Source organism: Dromaius novaehollandiae, chromosome 3, assembly GCF_036370855.1.
Source record: "Dromaius novaehollandiae isolate bDroNov1 chromosome 3, bDroNov1.hap1, whole genome shotgun sequence".
NCBI classification, from domain to species: Eukaryota; Metazoa; Chordata; class Aves; order Casuariiformes; family Dromaiidae; genus Dromaius; species Dromaius novaehollandiae.
Genome location: NC_088100.1, coordinates 85,069,185 through 85,091,671, shown reverse-complemented (window position 1 = coordinate 85,091,671; position 22,487 = coordinate 85,069,185). Strand labels below are relative to the sequence as shown.

At 36.4% G+C, this 22,487-nt stretch overlaps 1 protein-coding gene across 1 annotated transcript in view; it reads right to left on the bottom strand.

Annotated features, from left to right (window-relative positions):
* The window catches only part of RYR2 (ryanodine receptor 2), a 470,020-nt gene that overhangs the window by 332,353 nt on the left and 115,180 nt on the right, over positions 1 to 22,487 (bottom strand). Inside the window, exon 3 of the mRNA XM_064509351.1 lies at positions 16,017 to 16,136. Coding sequence (XP_064365421.1) covers positions 16,017 to 16,136 — 120 coding nt within the window. The remainder of the gene's footprint in view (positions 1 to 16,016; positions 16,137 to 22,487) is intronic.

Genomic DNA, 22,487 nt, shown 5'->3' with positions numbered 1-22,487 from the left:
ACAGCAAACACTCATCGGTAAAATCTTCCCAGTTTCTGACCAGATTTATTACGGGCCATGCACATTGCACCAACCAAATTTCAAAGGAGGAAACTTGCACTCTTTCGGGATCTAACAAGAGAGGCAAATGTGCAAGTCTTTTGTCGCTGTAGTAACCTGTCTCAGCAGAAATCTTACCTTCACATACTAACCAACAGGACATTATTTGCAGAGATTCTATTATTATTAAATCTGTCCTGTAGCTGAAATATGCACAGTCATAACACTTAGAAATTAATTAGAAATTAAAAAAGAAACCTTTCTAGAATATCCTACATCAAATCTAACATGCAATTCATTCACTTTGCAAGGAACATGAAACAGTATGTCTAAAAGAAGCAACAGCTGCTTATTTATCTCACAAGCTATTAACTATGAAACATAATAGTGGGCACCTAATTTTAACTGCTGATGATTTTATCATAAATTTTCAAATATTGAGCTTAGTCTTTTGTGTTTCTGAAATCAATAGTGGATTTGTTTAACGAGGAAAATTGGTTCCTATCAACTGTCGCTGGGACAGGGGACTGGGAGTTTAAACTCTAAGCCATCTCTGACTTGTCCTTAAAAGAAGGAAAGGAGATGCATCATTTGCACACTTCTGAAAGTATCAGCCCTCTTCTGGGCAACACACTCTCAAAGCACAGAGGCTCTTGCAAGCACTTGAATCAAAATCCTCTGTTTTGCTTGATTGCTCCTATGACGTGCTAAGGCACTTACAGTGCAAAATTCTGTTTTAACAGTAAAATTTTTACAGAATGTAAAATAAATCAGTTTTTAAAACCGGCATAAATAATTCTATTTAAAATAAATGAAATGCAACTGCCCACAGAAATTACAGTCTGTCCCATCAGCCACAGCATTAGAGAAACCAGGTGTGCTTCATTCAAATTTAGGTGTGCCACACCCAATGTTAAAATAAGTAAATAAATAAATAAAACCAGTTTAGGAAGATGAAAAGCCTTCTGATCTCAGTCCTGTATTTGTCATTCTTGTGGTTATGTTTCTTGTAACAGTAACATGTCCATTCTGATGCAGGGTGGGTGCAATATTCATAATGCACCCCAGATTATTTTGATCTGACTTACTTGATTAAAAATAATACCTCTATCAAAAATTTTACTTTTAAGATAAAAGGTATACACACTCGCCTCTACAATATAAAGCAAATTACTTCGAATGGTATATTGAAAGTTATTCACTGATGACATATATTTAATTAGGAAATTCTTATTGTCTTACAGAAACTTCAGCAAATACTTGGGTCATATACAGAAAGACTTTAGGAGTTATAAGAGTAGAACTGATAATACAGGACAGCCTGCTAGGAAATTCTTCATGGATTTAGGGATGCATACTGTCCAGATTTTCACTGCTCATATGAAAAAATGCAAAATTACTTTGAAACATACACATCTAATTAAATCTCACCATGTATATACTCACAAATTCAGGGTTTATCTATAAACCTCTAAATATATATGCATGATATTCAGGCATGTATAAAGCCCCTCCATTAATGCATGTGGCACTGCATTTGAGCATACAATGCATGGTGTAAAAGTAAGCAAGTGTGTTAAAATGCGCCTTTATTAACTACAAAATGAAAAAAGTTTGCAAGATTAATTAACGATTAATTGTTCGGCTCCCTAAAGATTCAAATTTCGTCCTTTTTCATTTTTAGATGCCCAAACAGCGTGCCAAGCTATTGGGCAAACAACTGCATTTGCTGAATAGAGTGTTGTTTTAGAGGAAGAGCTCGGCTTGTCACCCAGCAGCTTGCAAGCGCAGAGGCTGCCACGAAGCACTGTCTAGACAGAAATAACCACGTGCATTTCCAGCAAGCTGCCCGTAAGCCCCAGAAGGGATTTATGCAGAGGGTAACCAAGCAAGACGCTTAAAGATTAAGAGACAGTGAAAGAGGGTCTCAAGGAGCTGGCACATCGCACAGGCTGTTACTCTTTTCCTGCTACTCTTGAATACACGTCCAAGGTAGGGGATCACAAGGTGCTTACAGCTACCACCCCTGTTTGTGCCTCTCCTTCATTTAGATCATTCATTGGCCTGGAGTATCATCACCCTTAACCTTATTCAAACTCTTCCTTTTCAAAATTTCACATTTGAACACCACAAAACATGTTAACTACACTATTAAGACCCTACCAGATAAATATTATGCACAATCACGTATCATCTTCCAGAGGCTTTCAACTTTATTCTACCAGTTTTTCAACTTTCACCTTAGCAAGCAAGGACATACTAAGCCCCTAATAAGGTGCATGTCTACACTGGGAGGTTAACTTGGCATTTCAAATGCCTCTGTTTGGTATTGCTCTATTTCCATTTTTAGAAAAAAAAATAGAAAGGGAAAAAAAGGAAAATATTTTTCTCCAATTCTTGCAAATTTTCCTAAAAAACCACAGAACTCTTTTTAATTTATTCTCCTAAAAAATCCACCTTTTTTATAGAAACAAAGCATAATTCTAATAAAAATTGTGTCAAAAGTTCCATGTATGTGAAAAAAAAAGAGCTTTAATGGAAACTACAGATGCATTATAAAGAAATGGAAATCAGCTATCCTCAGTGATAAATAAGCTGGAAACACACACAATAGGAAAGAAAGAACGCTTTTGCCATTTTGAGCTCATAAAGGGAGACATTTATAGCTATTAATCTGTACAGATACTTGAAATGGTATCAGCCAAATGTGGGTCAAATTAATTCTTAGTGTAATTCCAGCCATATTTGTGGTGTAATTCTAATTCACATTTAGCACTCAGGATATGTTAAACTTTATCTTACAACAACAGCTTAACACACTAAGCATGTTTCTCATTTAAAACAAGATCTCACTGCAATTGCACTCCATTTCTATGGACTTCCTGGACCGCCTAAACCAAAACAAGTAGCTAAAGTATAAATAAAAGTCTTGTCCATTATGTTATAGAGAAAGTTGGTAAAGACTTTGACTAGCCTGCTTTCCGAACTCTTACAAAAATGTATAGGGTATCACCCTCCAATAGAAACATTAACTATTTCATGCAGTGCATTTCCAGACAAGCAAGCAGTACGCCATTTTACAGTGTAGTACACATTGAGGCTGAATGGAATAAATTTAGTTTAATGACATCACAGGTAGGTCACTGAATTTATGAATATGTTCCCTTTTTTTGACCATCTTTTACACATTTTTTTCATCTCAAGCTAGCACACCTTTAATTCATTTTAGGGAAGCTATAAGAAAAAAAGGCAAGTGGCAAAGTCAGTTCATGTCAGACCACTAAGCTGTTTTCTGGCAACTGACTGTTTCTTGCATTTACTATTAGCAACTCATAGTTTTCCAATGTATAAAAAGAATTTCCATGCAATATTTTATGTACAAATATCAAGCATGAAACAGTAACTTTTGCAGGGGAAGGTGGGCTAAGGAGGAAGCTGAGAGATGTAGGGAAAAGATGCCCTGGCTTTCTTATTGTTACATTCAATTTGAGAATTTGCAGTTTTGCTGAGGCAGGCATTCAGAACGGTTAAGCAACTGATTTCTGCAACAATAAAGCTATTTTTACAAAATGGGAATGAAAGGGAAGGCGGGGGCAGGGAGGAAAGGAAGCAAGTTACTTTATCACAAGAATTATTTAACTGTGTCATTCTAAAGTCTCCAGAAAACCTAAGCGTGCAGCCACAGCCCTAGCTGCCCTAAGAAGATCCCACAGAACTACCCTTCTTTGCACCTATGAAAACTAGATAGTTCCAAGGAGGGAAGCTCATTTCATCAGGAAACATTTCACATTTCAACTTCTTCTTGACTAGACTATTAAGATATGATGTTCCAATCTGAATATTATTTTGTCCTATGATACTTAAGCATTTTACAAAATAATCATGGATGTCAAATAAATAGCAACTGGAACATTGGGATGTTAAAAATGACAGCTTAACATAAGAGCAGTTTAAAAGAAATGACAATAACAGAACATGCTGAATTAAGTTTTAGCATGTATTGTTCTATGTACAAAGTGAAAGCCTAAAATTGGAAGGAGGAGAGGAGGATGTTTAATGAAAAAATAAAAAAATTCTTACAACAATAAAAAAGAAAATTAACTATTTTATAGCCTTAAATGAATCAGAATTAATACAGGAATTAGAATTAATCTAATTGTGAGCTGTTTTGCAGTATAAGATAACTAGAATTGTCTCAATTTTTGTTCCAAATGTAACAATTCTCAAAAGGCAAGCTATGATCGAAAGAAACCGCTAAGGACAATTTTCACAATATTTCGATGATTTATTGTTGTGTGATGTGAGGAATGCTTTTTTATTTTCTTTATTTTATTTTATTTTTTTAAAGATAGAGGCAGTATTTTCTTTTTAAACCTCCCCAGTAAAAGTGATCTAAAACTATTCTCACAAATCAGCAAATTTGGAATAGGAATTTCTATGGGCTGCCCTCAACTGAGGCACAAAACATAGGTAATAAATAATACTGTTTCAAAAGATGTCCATATGCCTTTTCCATAGCAGTTCATTGTCTCCATGAACTTTTAATTCACCTTCCAACAGCAGTGCCTGAAACAGAACTTGCACTATTCCAACTTGCTCTTAGTTAGGGGTGGTAAACTAAAAACAGCTACGGTCACAACTGGTACTGAAAAGTAACCAGCACTCAGGCAAGGAGTTTAACAGAGTCTTCCAATAATTTATGGAGTTTTGACAATTTATATAAATTAGAGCGCAGATCATCCTGAAGAGAGAAGAAAAAGATGATCCAAAAATGATAATAAAAACATGTAAGAAAGATTAAAATACTCCAAATACAAGGGTTGTTTCCTCTTTTACTTTTATTAGGCGCTATTTGCTTTACTAGAAGAACATATTGTGTAAATATAGGTTTGTGTGTCTGAGTTCTTGTGAAGAATTTCCAAATAGTAATACCTGTCCCAGTAATAATTGCACACATTAAAATTAATACTAGTATGACTGGACTATGAACACTCTCCTTGGATGGGTAACAGCATTTGGCTTTCTCTTTTGTGCCTCTGATAAGACAGCTTTTGATGATACAGTCCCTGGCACGCTAAAACCGAACCAAATTTGCTTAAACTACATGCCAAAGTCACAGTTTGTAACTCAGTTACAACTGAGCTTCATTTATACACATTGCAGAAAGAAATGGGAACTTACTGGAACTCTATTACTGGAACTTACAATTTATTGAGTAATGGGAACTCAAATTATTTCTGGGCAAACCCATTCATATTTTACATTGCACTGAGTGAAATATTTGTTTGCTTTCTAAGACCTCTGACTGTTGGTCTCATGCAAGTCCTGCACCTGCCTTTCTCTTCTGCAGTTTTTAACCAATTCTCCCACAGTAATGGAAATGTCACAGAGCTTTGGCATCTTCCTTCATATAGAAATATCTTGTTCCTGTTGTGTCTTCTAATGATCGATACACACCTTAGCCATTTAAATCATCCTAAACTACTTGAACTAATTTATCCTAAATTATCTAACACCATTTGAATGGCAGCTGTTATTGATTTGGATTCCCATTTCCCTGGATAATTGCCTCATTTATCACGTGTTGCAAACATTGTCCTGTGCAGCTAGAACTGGTCAATAATTAGAGAAACACCAAGAAAAACTGAAGTTCCTAACTCTCTGGTATCACTAAAAGACATTCAGATGCAGGATAGAGGAGTGTTTATAGAATTGCTAAGAGAACACTGTATCAGGCTTTCAACTGCCCAGGGACATTAATTTCCAATTTTTAATGACATGTTCTCATGAAAAGGCAACCATTTTATCAATGGTACAAAAAGAGTACAAGTACCTGGAACATGCAACAACCTTCTTTTTCCTAAATATAATCTCTACATCTGGTTAGGAGGGAAGAGAGCACTTGTAAGGAGTTCCAGCTTAAAACCACTTATTAGTATTATTCACAGAAATTCACTATATTTATAAGATTATTTCTTTCTGGAAAGAATGAAAAACTGTCTCATACTCAATTAAATAAAACATTTTCTTCAAGTCCCTCCGGGTCACCACTCCCTAAGCAGCAGACTGAAGGTAGTGCAAAGTTAGGCTGCACACATCTCCACAACCCTTGCTTTGCAAAATCCTTGTGCTCAGACAGAGAGAACTGTAAAACTCATTTTGGCTTATAAATGGCATTTGAAAAGGCTGAACCAAAACAAGACAGAAAAATGGCATCTTAAGCTGCTAATCAAAAGAAATATTAATAAGAATGGGAGCTTGCGGCTCTAGACTGCCAGTGGTTTCCCACAGTATTATTGCCTTCCTCCAGGCACTGCAGACACATCGGTTCCATAAAAGAAAACAGACTGGAGGCATCAATGTGGTTCCTGCATCAACTGCATGTACACCATTCATATCTACAGATTTTTAAACAAACAGCAAACTTTGAGAAATGATCCTGGAAAAATAAACCCACACCCAGGAGGAGGAGCCTGAACTCTGGCCTCCTGCATTTCTGCACATTCTCTAGAGCCTAATCACTTTTTCACCCTCTGGCTCCTATTTTTTAATGCAAAGCAAAACAATGATTCTTTTGCCTGTGAAACCAAACAAAGCTCTGCTTGTATTTGCATATTGCAACTCCCCTGCCAGTATTAGGAGAGTTACTCAAAAAAGCCTGCATACTATTTGGTTGTCAGGCACATAAAGACATGAAATGTAACATTTTCAACTTACAGACCATTCCTACTTGCCCAATTTCAGCCTTTCCAAACTATTTATGAAGTAAATATGAATATGAGTAAATATGAAGTAAAACACTTCTCAATTTACTGTTGCAATTGCTCTTGTTACAATAGCAAAAGAAGTTATGGCTTTCCCTTTCTTTTTAAATGGGCAAACCTTCCTCAGGTTTCATGGGGAAGTACCAAGGAGGAAGAGACCAGAATCTTAGAAATCGCCACCCAAATGATAAAAGTTGCAAGAAGTTTTAATAAACTCTTTTTTGTTGTTGCATTTCAGATATAGTCGATACTACTTACCTCAAAGACATACATACAAGATTTACTCATTTTTAGGTCACATTTTTTCCTCCAAAATTCTGAGAGCCCACTGGACTAGGATTATTCACAAGAGTCTGCTGAGCAGGATTTAGCCAAACAGTGCTTAAAACTGCTGAACGCAAAGTAAGAATATCATGATTTCAAATGCTGAACATGGCGTTATAGCCAATTTGACACTGCTACTTTACATAATGTTTGTCTAAAGGATTTATTTCACATTAAGAGTTTGCACTTTCATGTGTTCTTAGCTTGAAACATACAGAATTATGAAGCTGTCAGTTATTTCAGGTTTTCGGATTCTCAGCTACATATCATTCAAATTAAAATTCAAAAGACTGCTTTATAACTACTTGGCATGTACTGCTGAATGCTGCCATAAGTCCATCAGAGAGAATATTTAAATGCCAAGCTCTAGGGCACTTAGCAGAATATGCCCCTGTGCAACCTTGCCATGTTCAGTTATACAAGGTAATACAGCAATGCAGCAGGCACTGGGGTTGTGCTTGCAGTGAACGGCTATTATTTATAGCTTTCATCAGGCAGCTAAAGGTACAGCAAATAAGAACACCCATCTAAATGAGCTCAATATATTCTGACTTTGCTCTATGTATCACTCTGTTGATCTTTAGAGATCTTTATAAAGGTATTTTCGAGGGGTTAGAATACTTGAAGTCAAATAAACTGTTTGCAGTCCTCCGCAGCTAGCCCCAAGACTTTAGCTTTTGCACTAAACAGAAAAAAAAAAATCCAAAAAACAAACACTATCAAGGATGCATGTGCAAAGGCATTGCTACAAACAGACCGTAGAAGTCCCTTCCTTTCTTAAATAGATAAAACCATCATGCAATAATAGCAGCTCTCCTCTTTAATAGGAACAGTACTAAAGCGGGTAGGACTCAGAAGCCAAATCACAGCAAACTGACAGTTTTTCCGAAGCCTGCAGAATGCTCACTAAACCAATTACAGGATTGTGCATTGTATATCTGACCTCTTAAATCATGTTGCTATTTTCACAGCAGTATCTCAGGCAAGATTTTCCAGCATACTACCTACTTCTTTTTATATTTTAGTCTTTAAACAGTGAGAGGCCTGAACGGCTACTGGAATAAACAGTTTTAAAGGAAAATTTATTTAATAAGATTTTCAGGTCTTTTTCACTTATTTTATACCAGAATTTGTATTCTCTAGATCTGTTCCATTACATCAAAAGTATACGTTTCCAAAAACATGTTTTTTAAATAAGACATTCCAATATTGAAAAAAACTGCAAATTATATATTAGACAGCAAAGTTACAACTCATGTTAGTTAAACTGCACAAATTACACAGCTTTAAGTTTAGTTTCTTGATTGGATGGCTTATGTTACTAGTAGTATGAAATGCAAATCATTAATATTAAAAATTAAAAGAGCAATTTGAAATTTATCTTGTATTGGTTAGTTGATAACACAGACATAATATATACATGCATACATATCATACATACTTCTCTTTTGCACAGTGCCGTGACTTGGAGTATTGTGATAATATAAATAATAATACCAATAGATAGTAAACTAACACACCATCCAAGTTAAAAACTAAACTGTAACATTTATTGTTCTACAGTCTGCAAGCAAAGCATAATTTTGTACGAATTTTGCAAGTAATGTGAAATGCCAACTCATTAGTAGAATATTTAAAAATAGGAAACAAAATCGAGGAAAGGTGCAAGTTGAAAATTACCTATCGGGTAATAAATACAAGAAAAGGTCTATTGGATCATCTGCATCTATTCCCTCAATTACAAGATGATTTTGATTGCACCTTTCAGTTTCCACTGGCACATTTTCAGGTAACACGTCATGCATTCTGCTAGCACACTTAGGTAGTCAGCACTTTCCTTTGAAGGTTCTTTTTCAAGTGCTTTACAGACAACAGTCCCAAAAATATATTTTAACAACGACAAAACCCAACAAGCAAATACGCAAAATTTTAAGTCATGTGATAAGAGCCTGTGGATTCTAAATCACTAATAATAGGTAGGCAAACTTATCCCCAAGAAACAAAGAACTGTTTTAAGAGGTATTCAAGAATACCCAGAGAACTGACCTATCCTGATATCATATTTTTAAATATTAAATAAATGTGTATGATTGAAAAAGGGAACTCTCTTTCATTAGAGAAGGTATATTTTGTAGATAGGAAGAGCTTTTATTTCTTTTTGGTAGCATTTAGTGCCTCAACGTTTAAAATAGTAGCAAATAGTGTCCCAGTGTTTAAAACCCAATGTTTATCTCATACAACACCAGATATGATAATGAACATTTCTGAAAGATTAGACTCATGCATTCTTGACTTTATTTTAAATTCCAAATATCTGCTGCAAAGGGGATTACAATCTGAACAACAAGAATAATAAAATTTCCCAAACCGGGTATATTATGATTACTACATGTTGTTTGCAACACCTTGCAAGATACCACACGTTTTGGGTTTTGTTTTTGTTTTTTGTGTTTTTTTTAATTAGCTGACATTCTGTTACAATTGGCAATATAAACATGCTAAGTTGCATTCTTATCCTTATTAATAGCAGACATTTTCAGCTGATTTAAAGCCTTAGCTCTTTCACTGTCTTACATCCATCTGACCTGTCATCTTCCACTGCCCGCAGAACCACTATGTATTTTAAACTTTAGGAATGCCAGAAGCAGAACGTAATCAGTTTAGCACTCTGCTCCCCTTAACATTACACTGTGATTGCAACAACATTAACTAGACTCAAAAACAGGAGACAAAGTTATTCTCTTTGCACATGAGATCTTTAACCAGCTTTGCTTTATGGAAAGTTTCATCTAAAATTTGCTCCCTTCATTTATATTCTCTAGCTGCACTTCCCATTAGAATCATCACAACTGTCCAGCATATCACAGGAAAGACAAAACTTTAGGAATACAATTTAACTAGCTGCAACTCTTTAAAGTGCCACCTTTGGCTATTAGGTAGAATTAACACCAGTAACTACCAGGATGGCTTACCCAGGGAGCCTGCGGAGCCGGGGAGGGAGCGTGGGGGGAAGCAAGCAGAAACTGGCAGAGTTTAACATGACATGTTATTTTGACTTCCTTCTTTCTTTATTAAGCCTGTATCAGCTCCATATGAAATAAATTCAGCAGTGAGCAACATTTGCATTTAAAATACGATAACTAAATGAAGCTTTTTTTTTGGTCCAGAAACCCTGCTGGATGTAGCTTTTAGCCAATTACATTTTTATATAAAAAGATGCAAATGACTGCACACACAGAAAGTCCTTTCTGCTAAAATGAGGAATTCCAGCTATCCCGAGAAATGGTAAGAGTGGAAGATGGTCAACACTGAGCAAGACAGTGTTTAAAAAGCAATAAACATTTCACAAAGGAACGTTAGCGCTGCATCGCACTCTCGCACCAGCTTTTGACCAAAGGAGCTCTTCAGAAAGAGCTCTAGATATATTTCACCTTCATTTTTTCCTCAAGAAATAATTCTTTTGGTTTGGAGGTTTATGTCCAAGAATCACAATCAAGTCTGGTGGATATGGCTACACAGCTGCATTTAGGCTCAGGATTTGTACAAGCCTTAAAAGGAGTAAAAATGGAATCCCAAATAGGTAAATAAATATATACATGTATATTATGAATATAAAACTCAATACACATCCATTTTAGTGGGAAAGAATGACTCAAAGAACCAAATCTTGTCAGATCTATGCCTATAAAGATTTTCTCTACCTATATCTAAATGATGTATGTAAAGTACAACAACTAATGTGTAAGCATGCATAAATTTATTAACAACTCATTTAAATTATTAAAATCAATTATCTCAGTGAACATCTGCTAAATGGAGTCCTCTGAACATTTACATAAGATTAAGTGCCATGTTAGCCATCAAATATGAACATTTATTTCAGCAACGTGACATAAAGACAACTAAAACTGCCTTTGAGGTGCAAGTACAAAGCCCTGCCAAAGTCCGGACAGGTTTTTTCGACTTTTTTAGAAGGAAGCAATGTAAGCATTAATCATGAAAAAGAAAAAAAATACTGTATATCAAACTTCCACAATGATCCGCTGCAAACGCAGGCAGGCAATCTAGATTCCACTCATCAGTGTGAATCAAATTTAAAAATACTTGGTATTTCATTATGTCAGTAACTGCTGGAAAAGCATCTACTAACATTCATACACTAGCAGACACTGTGGGCTTATTTATACATTTGGATTTATGCAATCAAAAATTACACAGCACAGGTACTGTTTCTCAGCAGGAGTCAGATTAATTATCTTGGCCACTGAGAACATACTTAAGTGCTTGCTGCACAAGCCAAAAAAAGAAAGCAATCCTTGCTTTCACATCTTATACTCACTCTGGAAGACAAATGAAGATAAACTGTTTTTCTTAAAAGAAAATATTCAAAGCTATTTACAGCTGCCACTCATTTTTATGGTGTTATGCGTGACTGTGCTTAGCACTGGTCAGCGCTTATGAACTTGCTGGGAGGTGGGAAATTTCCAGATGCCCCCAACTTCTGACTTGCATCTGAAGACAAATACGTTCTGTCATCTTTCTCCAGGTCCTTTTATTAACTTTCCATTGGGAACAGATCATTGCATTTGCTCCTGATATAACAATCAAGATCATTATATTTGCTTTACCAACTGAACTGCCTTCTTTGATAACCCTGTTAAAAGGAATCATCTTCCAGCTGCACAACCGGGAGGCTGAACCAGACAGCTCTAGCTTCCATGAGGAATTAAGGTACAGGAGTTACAGCCATGCCTTTGCCCATGCTTCAGGATGACACTCTTATCTAGAGGCCTCTATATGGAATTTGACTGCTGACACGGACATTTCTTGTCATATTTGACAGTCCTACTGGTCTGTTGCCCTGCTTGTGCTGTACGGCCATCCTTCTCCACCTCCACTTCCCCCCGCTCTCTTCCTTTCCAGCCCAGTCATCTATTCAAGGGCAATAAAAGTCCTCAAAAACTAGATACCTTGGCAGCCCAAGAAACAGCGTGACATTACCGTCAGGTTTCATCTTCCATCCCCTCCTACAAGGGCAGGATGGGGGCAGCCAGAGCACTGCTGAGGTTTGCAGCTCCCAGCCATGGCGCAGGTGGCCCCAGCCAACTGGTCCGCAACCTTCCAGCCCCACATCCCACACCCTTCTTGGTGCAGTCACCGGGTCCTGCCACAGCACAAAATTAACTCTTCGAAAGAAAAAAAGAATCAAAACTTTGCACTCATGTCAACCCTTAGCTCACCACACACTTGATTGTTTTATACTTAGAACTGTTTTCTACTACTCAAAATACATGCAACTTAGATCTGGTATCTTGTTTATCTATTGTTTTATTCTTGAAGATAGAGGATCACTTGAAGGAATTTGCTGATGTGCACTGGGCAACAATCAGGAAGCTGCTATACTCCTGAAAGTAACAGATAATCAGAAATTACAGGATAAGTGTAGCAACTACCCTTACCTGCCTTCCCAGGTTAAAATAATGAATAACATAAAGATACAATAAAATGTGAAATAGCTTTTACTTGATCATCAGAAAAAGCTAGAAAATATTCCCAGGTAGAACTTGACAGAACGGTTACAAAGGAATGGGACCACCTGACCAACTGCCTGGGGAGCAGCTCTGCAGAAAAGGACTTGGGGGATCCTGGTGGGTTCAGGATATAAGCAAATAAGGAAAAGGCTTTTCAGCCTAAGGACAGCCAAGCACTGGAACAGGCTGCGCGGAGAGGTTGTGCCGTCTCCATCCTTGGAGGGGTTCAAGACCCAACCAGATAAAGCCTTGAAAAACCTAGTCTGACCTCAGAGCTGACTCTGCTTTGAGCAGGATGTTGGATTAGAGACCTCCTGATGTCCCTTCCAGCCTGAATTATTCTGTGATTTCCTATTCACATGTCACTACGCATGCATCTTCCTATATAATGACCAAGTCAATATATGAAAACATTCACTAGTACAACTATACTTAGAAATTTGATTCTATAAAATGCAACTGTATGATTGAGACTTACTTCTCAGAAAGATTCCCATACCAAATCTACAAGCAAAAGATGGTCTTTCCATTTGCTACAAAAAAAGAAACCAAGCTGAAGCCTAAAAACAAGCTGTAATGTAGCTCCAAATATAAGCAAATACCTTTTTTTTTTTTTTAGTTCAAGCAACATCTTTCAAGGTGTACAGAAAGCCAATAGATATGCAGAGCTAAAGAAATAAAAAGGATTACTTTTGATCGGTAAAGTGATTTGACAGATTTGAAGGCTTCCAAAAAAAGTGAAGGAAGTAGATTCTGGAAAGAGTTTTGAAACACATGTGAACCAAATACAATGTTTATTAAAGTGTTTGCTAATTTAGCCCAACTGTTACCATCAATCTTTTGTTTCTATGATGCTTTCAAAATCCATTTTGCTACAATGCTGATATAATCCACATAATGCTTGAAACAAACACAAAAGTTTTGTAGACCCGCACTACAGCAAATAAATGTAGTTTAAAACTTTCACAGTGTATCAGACAAAGTTATTGTCCAAACAGGATAAATGCTAATAGTTGCCAAAGCATTCCATCAATATATGTCTTCTAGTTGACTGTTATTTTTGTAGTGTGAAGTATTTAATGATCCTACAGCAAGAAAGTGCACAAGCAGGCTGTGCTAACAAGATATTAATTACGTTACCAGGATCCACTTCTTGAAGGGTGCTGAAGAAAAGCAGGAGACTGTATCAGGGATCTTCAGGAATATAAGCACAGGGTGATAGCAGAAGTCTTGGAAGCACAATGACAGGACGATACCAGAGGCCCCAATGGTATAAACAGAAAGCATAAATGGCCTATTACTAGTCACTAAAGAAACGCAACCTGGCACGCTGCGTAGAACCAACTTAAGGGCACACTTGAACCTGTGCAGAATTGTGTAACAACCTATTGCCGTTCTCCATGACTGAACAAGGCTGTCTTTAGATTTTTTACATGACTGCAACAAAACTAACTAGTTAGGCAGGCATCTTTGCTTCAGGTTCAAGTATACAGAATTGATCACTCTGGTATATTGTATTGCTACATAAGTATTACTTTATTATAATTAAAGGGATATATAACTATTATGTGTGTTTGGCCTGTTGTCAATTATTACTGTCTATAACCAGTGCTTGGTTTGGTACCTTGTCCTTGAGACCTTGCTGTAATCCAGATGCAAAACTTGTTTTTCCTTGGCCATTGATGCTTTCATTGAAGTGCATCATGACCCCATGACAACTGGAAAATATTCTTATGGACATTCCAGGAAATGCTTTCAACTAGTTCAAGAACCCTGCTAGAACCTTCTTCCGAGTATCATATGCCTCTTCTTTTGATATTTTCTATGATCTTTCTTAAATAATACAAAATGTTGTACGGACACAGACACTGGGGAGAAACTCATTTTTACTTACTCTTATTTACAGTCAACTTTGCTTTAAGGATTTTGTAATTTTCTGGCTCCCTCAGTATTTAACCCTCCAAAAGACTTCAAATGAGCTCATATTAGGAAGTGCCAGCTCTTAAAAATTAAAACTAAGATGAGCTACATGTTGTTGTTTTGTTTGCTTTTCTTCTCCAAGCTCATGCAGAACAGAATAAACATTGCCTCACCCAGCACTGAAAAAAGGCAGCATCAGTGAGGAAGTATAGCAAAGTGATTTGAAATTTGCACCATCTTCCTTAAAGACAACAAGGTTCAGGAGACTTCAGAAGTGAGAGAGACACTGTAAATTTGATATCCAAACTTACTATGTGATAATAAATTCATTAAATCCATTTTTCTGGCCTTACAGGCGACTAGCACTGCAACTAGTTCCATCCTGGCACATTTTTTTATTGTTAAAAAGATTCACTTAAAATGGAGCAGCACAAATGAATTCATCAAGATCTCTGCTATTATAATGAATCATTAATATCCCAGTGAAAAATTTATTGCGATGAATAATACATTCAAAATGATGAGAGACAGAAAATGAAGCATTACTCTGCAATGTATCAGAGATAATTAAAGTCATGTTATGGAATTTGGCAAGCTGAAAAACAGAACGATTTTGGTACTAAATCTTTCTAGGTGTCTTTCCAGATGCTCTACCTTTATTTAATTCTCCCACCAAACATATATTTATTTTTTTCTTCAGATAAAATATAAATGTTAAGCAACAAACATTCTTCCTTTTGAATAATCAAAAAGTCCAAGTATACCTACTACTTTGGTCACAAAACCGGTTCTGCCCTCAGAAGGCTCATTTTTGTCTTTGATAACATTTATTGGCATATATGTGACTGCAAAACATATCCCCATGTTTTACACCAAATAGCAAAGAAAATTATTTTTTCAAGACACTATATCTATTGCATAGCATCCTTTAGCAGATTAGATAAATTAATTGATTAAATGAGATTTCCTTGATATTTCCACCACCATTTTGCTAGGTTGGGAAATTAGAAGGATTTGAAGTAATAACCATGTCATAGTAAAGGCACAGAATAAAAAATTACCACAGGTGGAATAATCTCTTTCCTATGGTCTTAATATCAGTGTAATCAAACGTGTCTTTGTGTTGCAGCACACAAAAATCGCCCTGCAACCAGGGCTAGATTGTGGCAACCCAAATAACAAGCACGCTCTTCAGACAGGCTGCTTCTGCTAGTCAGTCTTCAAGGGTAGCTCAAAACAGAAAGCACAGCCCTAGTACAGCCAAAAGGCTGTGACAAACTGGGGATTAAATTTCAAAACAGGGTAAAATATTCACTACATGGTTTATAGATTGGATCTATCTAGGAGAATGGACAAATCAGTGTATACTACATCAAAGCAGGCAATATTGTAACTGTGTCCTTACTTCATTCATGATATTTAAAATAGTCAGTTGTACCTTAGAATTTGATGTGGATTCCAGAAAGCAAAGCCTGTTGCCGAACCCTTCTGCAGCTAGACACAGTTTCTGTTGCTCCTTGTGGACAGTTACCGTGCACTGCAGAACCACTTCATCATCCTAACAGACAACAGAAAGAAAAATTTAACAGTGGTTATGCTTTTTGCACAAGAAGATTTCGGGAAGCATTTACAAAGTTAGTGCTAAAATCAGAAATGGTTATTCATGAACACAAGCAGAACTGAATCCCAGCATAACTTTCATTCTCTAAATTGAGAAGGTGGGCAATTCCATGAAAATAACTGTAATACCTACAGGTGTGCTTTCTTCTGTTTGCCTATTCTTGTAACAAAAATCAGCATTAATGTATGAGATACGGATGTTATGGACTAAATCCTTCTAGTAATATAGGCAAAGATGTTGTTGTCGACAACCGTAAAAAACAGGAGCAGACCCTTATTTAAATCCTAGCTCTGTAAAGAAACATATGCACAAGCTGAAGAATTTGTTTGCAGAAAAAAGACTTAAATAATAACAAAGTAAAATGTTGCTGCAATGAGTCTATTTTTTAGGAAAGCTTTTCTTTTTAAAACGCTACAGAAAAACTAATGATTATATGACCCTGTGCATTTTTCTCATTTATTTATGAAGCAAAATGACAGTTTCCAATAATAAATTTCACATTAGCAATAATGAAAAGGTTATATTTAACATTGTAAATAAAATGCAATATAATAAATTTGTGGGATGAAGAATGTAACTGAAGCAAAATGAGTATGAGACTGCATTAGGAGATTATAATAGTACATGCATTGAAGCATTGCTTCTTTACAAAAAAATACTTATAAGCAGCTGTTTACACAGGGGCATTCAGAAAAAATCATCTGAATTAAATAAATGCCTGAATTTAAAATGAACGGAGTGATTTTAAAATAAAATGAAGGCACTAGTAAACATCCTTTTTTAATTAGACTGGCCTTTTATTTGGCTTAATTTAGTTCACCCTAGTAATTAAACTGATTAAACTGAACTAAAGTTTATTTCACTCTGTAAAGAACATCTGCACAAGAGATTAAATGGAGTTTTAGCAGTCACTTTAAAAATTAATTCATGCTCCCTTTTTTAATTGTCCTCACATAGCAAACCCTAAGTTTAAGTCAACCATTTTCCTTGTACACCACCAACAGTGCCCAATTTGCATGTTCCATATGATTCACAGTCTGTTGTAGAGGCAAAAAGCCGTAACTGCTTCCAGGCAGGCATTAAATCGCAGAAAATGTTGTATGTGCATATGTTATAGGTGCAGCTTACAACATACAACTATAATTACATAATACACTAGTACATAGCCAGCCACGCGACAGCACCAAAGCAAGAGTCTGCACATCATACGCTTAGATGTATGTGACCGAACTAGAGTAAAGAACAGGAATTCTCGTTTGCAGTAGTAAACCCTTCATCATTGTGTTCACTGCTCAAAATCTTTGATCTTTATGCAAAGCCAGGCTGCATACACTGCATGAAACCAAGGCCTTCCGACCTCATGTTTATCAGTCTGCATGTATTTCCAGGGCTTGTGCTAATGCATTTTACATGACAGCGTGGCCTCTGACAAAATTTACAAGCTTCTTGAAATATTTTATTGGGAACAAAAAATCCCGAAAGGCTGAAATAAAGGAGCTAGAAGACTTAAAGGATCTCCTGTGCACTCTTTGTAAAAGTAGTATCTATTAAAATGCATTTCTTAGTAATTTAGAGCTGGTTCTTTTTTCCTAATCTTAATTCCACTTGATTCAAATAAAAGTTTCTCTTAAGGTCAAAATGGTGGTGTTAGATTGCAACTATATAAACACAATGTCTCCTTCTTTCTTACTGTATTCCTTCTTCCTAAATAACCATACAGGCAGAATGGAAACGCCAGTCACCATCATGCATTGTGCTAGAATCACCCCCAAAAGGATCACTGGAGAAGATGCCAACATGGTACCTCCATAGCCAAAGGTAGACAAAATAGTAAGACTACTTTCTGCTGCAATCCACCATCCTTAGGAAAATAATGCACTTTCATAATAATACCCCATTCTCCACCATTGTACCGCACTTTGAGAGAGTCTGAAAAGTGTTCTAAAAGTGTCCCACCTCTAATCATCACTCTCTGCTGACAGCATCAAAAATAAAAGTTGGTTTTAGGTAAATCCCTGATGTAATTAATTTCAGTTAATGATCTAATGCATCCTTCCCTTTCAAACTGGCTACAAACCAATTATTGCATTATCACCCAGAATTCATGTGTCACACAGATGCTGATTGCTGCAGGATTAAGGAAAGGAATACAGCAACTGCTAAATTACACAAGCACACACAGACTTTATCAGTTCATTTTACAAACATTTTCTCTTATTTTGCTGTACAGCAGGGTCTATGGCATATTGCGTTAAACACATAGCTCACAAAGCCGATTTCTTTAAAAAAAAGCTCACTGATTAATGGAATCAATCACCCTCTCATGCCCTTCTCAAAAATTCCCAGGTTGGCAGGACATGCTCACTGGAACAAGAAAGTGAATCATAAATCTGCTCTGCCACATTTTCTTCAGTTTGTGTTTAGATGGTTACAAATGTGCTCCTAATTCAGGTTGCAGAGTCATCATGTTGTTGAGCTTCTCTTTGTAGTGGAGGTGGATTTGATAAAATTGACATGTAAGGGGTGAGAAAGGTGTGATGCCTTTGTCAGGTTAAGTTAAAGGCAATTTTAGATAATTATATATACCCAGCTCTAAGTTGTTCTTCATTGTTTTGCACATCATTACAGAAAAATCTAATATAAACTCTACCCTGGATTCAGTTTTCAAACATTTGCTGACTATACATTCAGAGGACTCCTAAACAAACCCTACTTCATTGTGTTGCAGAATTAGATTAGGGTAAATAATTCCATTCCATTTCTTTAGAGGAGAACAGTAAGTGGGTAAGCATCTCAGCCCTGTCTTTCTGAACTTATCTTCAAAGCAGGATATGGTACTCAGTTCCAGTATCAAGGGAGTTAAAATGCACAGTTTCCTGATTTGTTTTTTTATGAAGTCATCTCCAGAAAGACCTTCACTGAAGGTCACTTTGCTCTCATATAGAGAAAGCCATAGTGTGCCTCATTAAATATCTGCTAGAGAGAAATATTGCTGCCTCATTAAATATCTGCTAGAGAGAAATATTGCTCAAATAATTTTAAATCTTGAATTAGGAAAGATCTCAAACTGGTTCACTTCCTCCTATTACTTTCTGAGCATTTTTATACCCATATGTTATGCAGATGAGGTTTTACATCATCGTATTTTTTTTTTGTGAGTCACTGTCAGATTAAAACTGATAAAAGTTATTTATGTTTCAAATGGCTATTACTGTAGCCTTCAAAAGTTAAGCAAACCACATGTTTATGCATCCAGTTACTCTTTCCTCTATCTAATTCTTTCCTGTCTGCCCCACTCAACTCTGCAAATTCGCTGGCAGAGGCAACACAAAGGTGCGGACAGGAATACCTTAACCTGCTTTTCACAATCCCAGAATCCCAAAGGGTCTCCGGCAAACTGTACGCCTGCTAAACACCGCCACTGTTCAAATACTCCCCCAGTCCTCTCTCTTCTGGTACAGGGCCATCCTGTGCACGTGCCTAAATGCATTTCCCTGTCAGAGCCCCACAAATGACATCTGCAGAGGAGATGTAAAGTAGCAGCTTTGTCTTTAATGTAAGTGACTCCATGTTGCTTTACTTGCTTTAAGTCTCTTGCGCAGTGTTCGCTGCTCCTGGTGAGCAGACTGCTTATGGACAGAAGACCGTATTTTGAACATCTCCATCAAATGTTGAGTTACTTAATATTGCAGTAAACTAAACGGAGCATAAAGTGAATGAGATTCCAAGAAGTCAACTCCAAGCACAGATGTTTAATGCCAAAATGTAATCATTTGCAATAATTTTTGATCCACCTGGAATCTAAACTCTCAAAGCGTTTTAAGCATCTAGAAATACTTGTCTATATACCATCAACATTCAATGCATAGCCGAAGCCAAAAATTCTAATTTTCCACAGCACAATTATTGGTCTTTGTACTTGGTGAGGGTTATGCATGTTTTAATAAACACTGTGTGTCTGTCATATTCCATGAAATACTAGTTTAGCGTATCTTTCATCTCATTACAATCTGATAAAAAACAGTATCCATATTCTGCCATAACTAAAAGTATTATTTCAACTACATACACAAAACAACTGCAACACTCAGATTAATTGTAACATAGTGTAGCCTTGAAAAGATTCTAGCACAGATTGGAAGCAAGAGCAACAGCACAGCCCTGAAAGACATTTGCACTTACAGATATTTCTATTATTCTTGTTTTGCTTTGATATACATCTGACAATCTGACTTGCTTTCTCCATGGAAATTGGAAACTTCATTAGTATTTCCATCCCAATTCTCTGTCACATAGCAGTCCTCATTACTGAACTCCTTATGCCTCGCAGTTTTCCATCTTTTGGATACAGCAACAAAGGTACCAAGAGAGTAAATGAAAGTAGGTGCCAACATCCACAAAATTTCTACGTACAAAGTGGTGCTGCAGCTTACTATCATGGCACTATAGGTAAGCAGTCATCAAAACAGCAATGGAGTTCCAGACACAACAGTTTCACAGTTTCAGAGATAACTGTACTTATCCCAAGTAAGAGTAAATCAAACCAGAGAAGCTGTCCATCTATTTTAGATACTTTAATGGATGGCTCTTATCACAGCATGAACTTCTTCATAACACTCCTGGGAATTCAGAAGTACTGTTATCTCCAGTCCACAAACTGGAAGTTAAGGAACTAAGGTCATATTACTTACCTACGGTCACAGAGCATGCCCATGGCATAGCAGAAATGGTACCCAGATTTCCAATATCTAAACTGACAACCTGAGTCAGAAATCCGTTTTCCCTCCCAAGTTTGCAAATGACCTTGCTAAAGGCAACACGCAGCTACAGGTAATGGACAACCAGTCATATGCAACATTTTAAGAGTATGACCAAGTACCATCCTGGAGTAGTCTGTTAATCCTGACCAGTCCTTAAATATCACCTCGTACATCAATTTATAGTTTTAAGATACCATCTCTTCCAGCCAAAAAATTCTGCTTTGTATTATGTCACATATCTACGCTGTCTCAAACAGCATGAGCTTTTGATAATTACACAGCTACATTTCTCATTCTGATTCTTCAACATGCATTTTGGAAAAACAGGTAGGTGTTATCTACGCCACAAAGCCCTACTTATTTTTCAAAAATCCAATTCTGCAAAGTAAGGACAGCTATTGAACAAAAAGCAGCACATAGCAGATTCTTAATTATATATATTCATCATAAGGTACCTAATTACTTTCATGGAATCTTTATACTCACAAAAGCTAAACAAGTGACTGAATGATTCATCAGAGAACCCAGCAACTACAAGTACTATGTTTAGTTCTAGTTAACTACTGTTTAGTAATAATTAACTATTATGTTTAACAGCACTCATAACAGTTTCTACAGCTAATGATGTCTTCTACAACCAAAATTCTGCCAGTAACACGCCATAAGCTGGCAAACTGCACGCTCAGAGCTGCACTCCAGAAAACTGGATTAAAGAGGGAAGAGCTTGTGTTTGCTCTCAGTGTAGAATATTAAAACAGCAAATTCTCAAAGCTCCTTAATAACACTTTCATCTACAGTGATTATTTGACTTGTTCATGAAATCCACTCTAACCTCCTAAGATTACATGAAGTGTATACTACCAAGTCAAGAAAAAGGTTAATTTCTCCTGTAGAGATGTGAGCATGCCATGTTTCAACATCAATATTCTGACTAGCTACATTTTTCCAAGACTGGCATTTCTCTTAATATTCAAGTTACCACCAAAAAAAAATTATTTCCTTAAGATAAAAAGTGTTCCTCTGCCCTATAAAACTCTGAAAATTGCTGTGTCCTGTGTGAAGTCAATCTTAACTAATCTTTAACTTCCTCAATATATTACTTCTATTAAAGGACTAAAATTGCCCAACTGAATTGCCACAGGTAGGCATCATCTGCAGTGCTATATCTGGTAGCACCTCTTCAGTAGGGACATAGCTGTGGTTTTGAGGGTGGGATATTTGCATTTTGTGCATTCTTCTGAAAATTTGCTAGGTAATTTTAACATTCTTTGCATTTTTGGTTTTTTTCTGCACATTCTATTACCTTAAACTTTTAATAATTATACTTATTTTTTTAATTCTCAAATTCATGCCTGATACTGTCTTAATGGCAAGTCAAAGAATAGAACAAGATTGAATTACTTCTTTAAAATGTAAAATTAATTTTTCTTCCACATCTGTCTTTGCCTGTTTTATGCTCTGTGCCATTACTAGCTCCAAGTCTGTTGCTTCAACCATGCAAGAAAAACAGGATTTTGGAGATTTTACT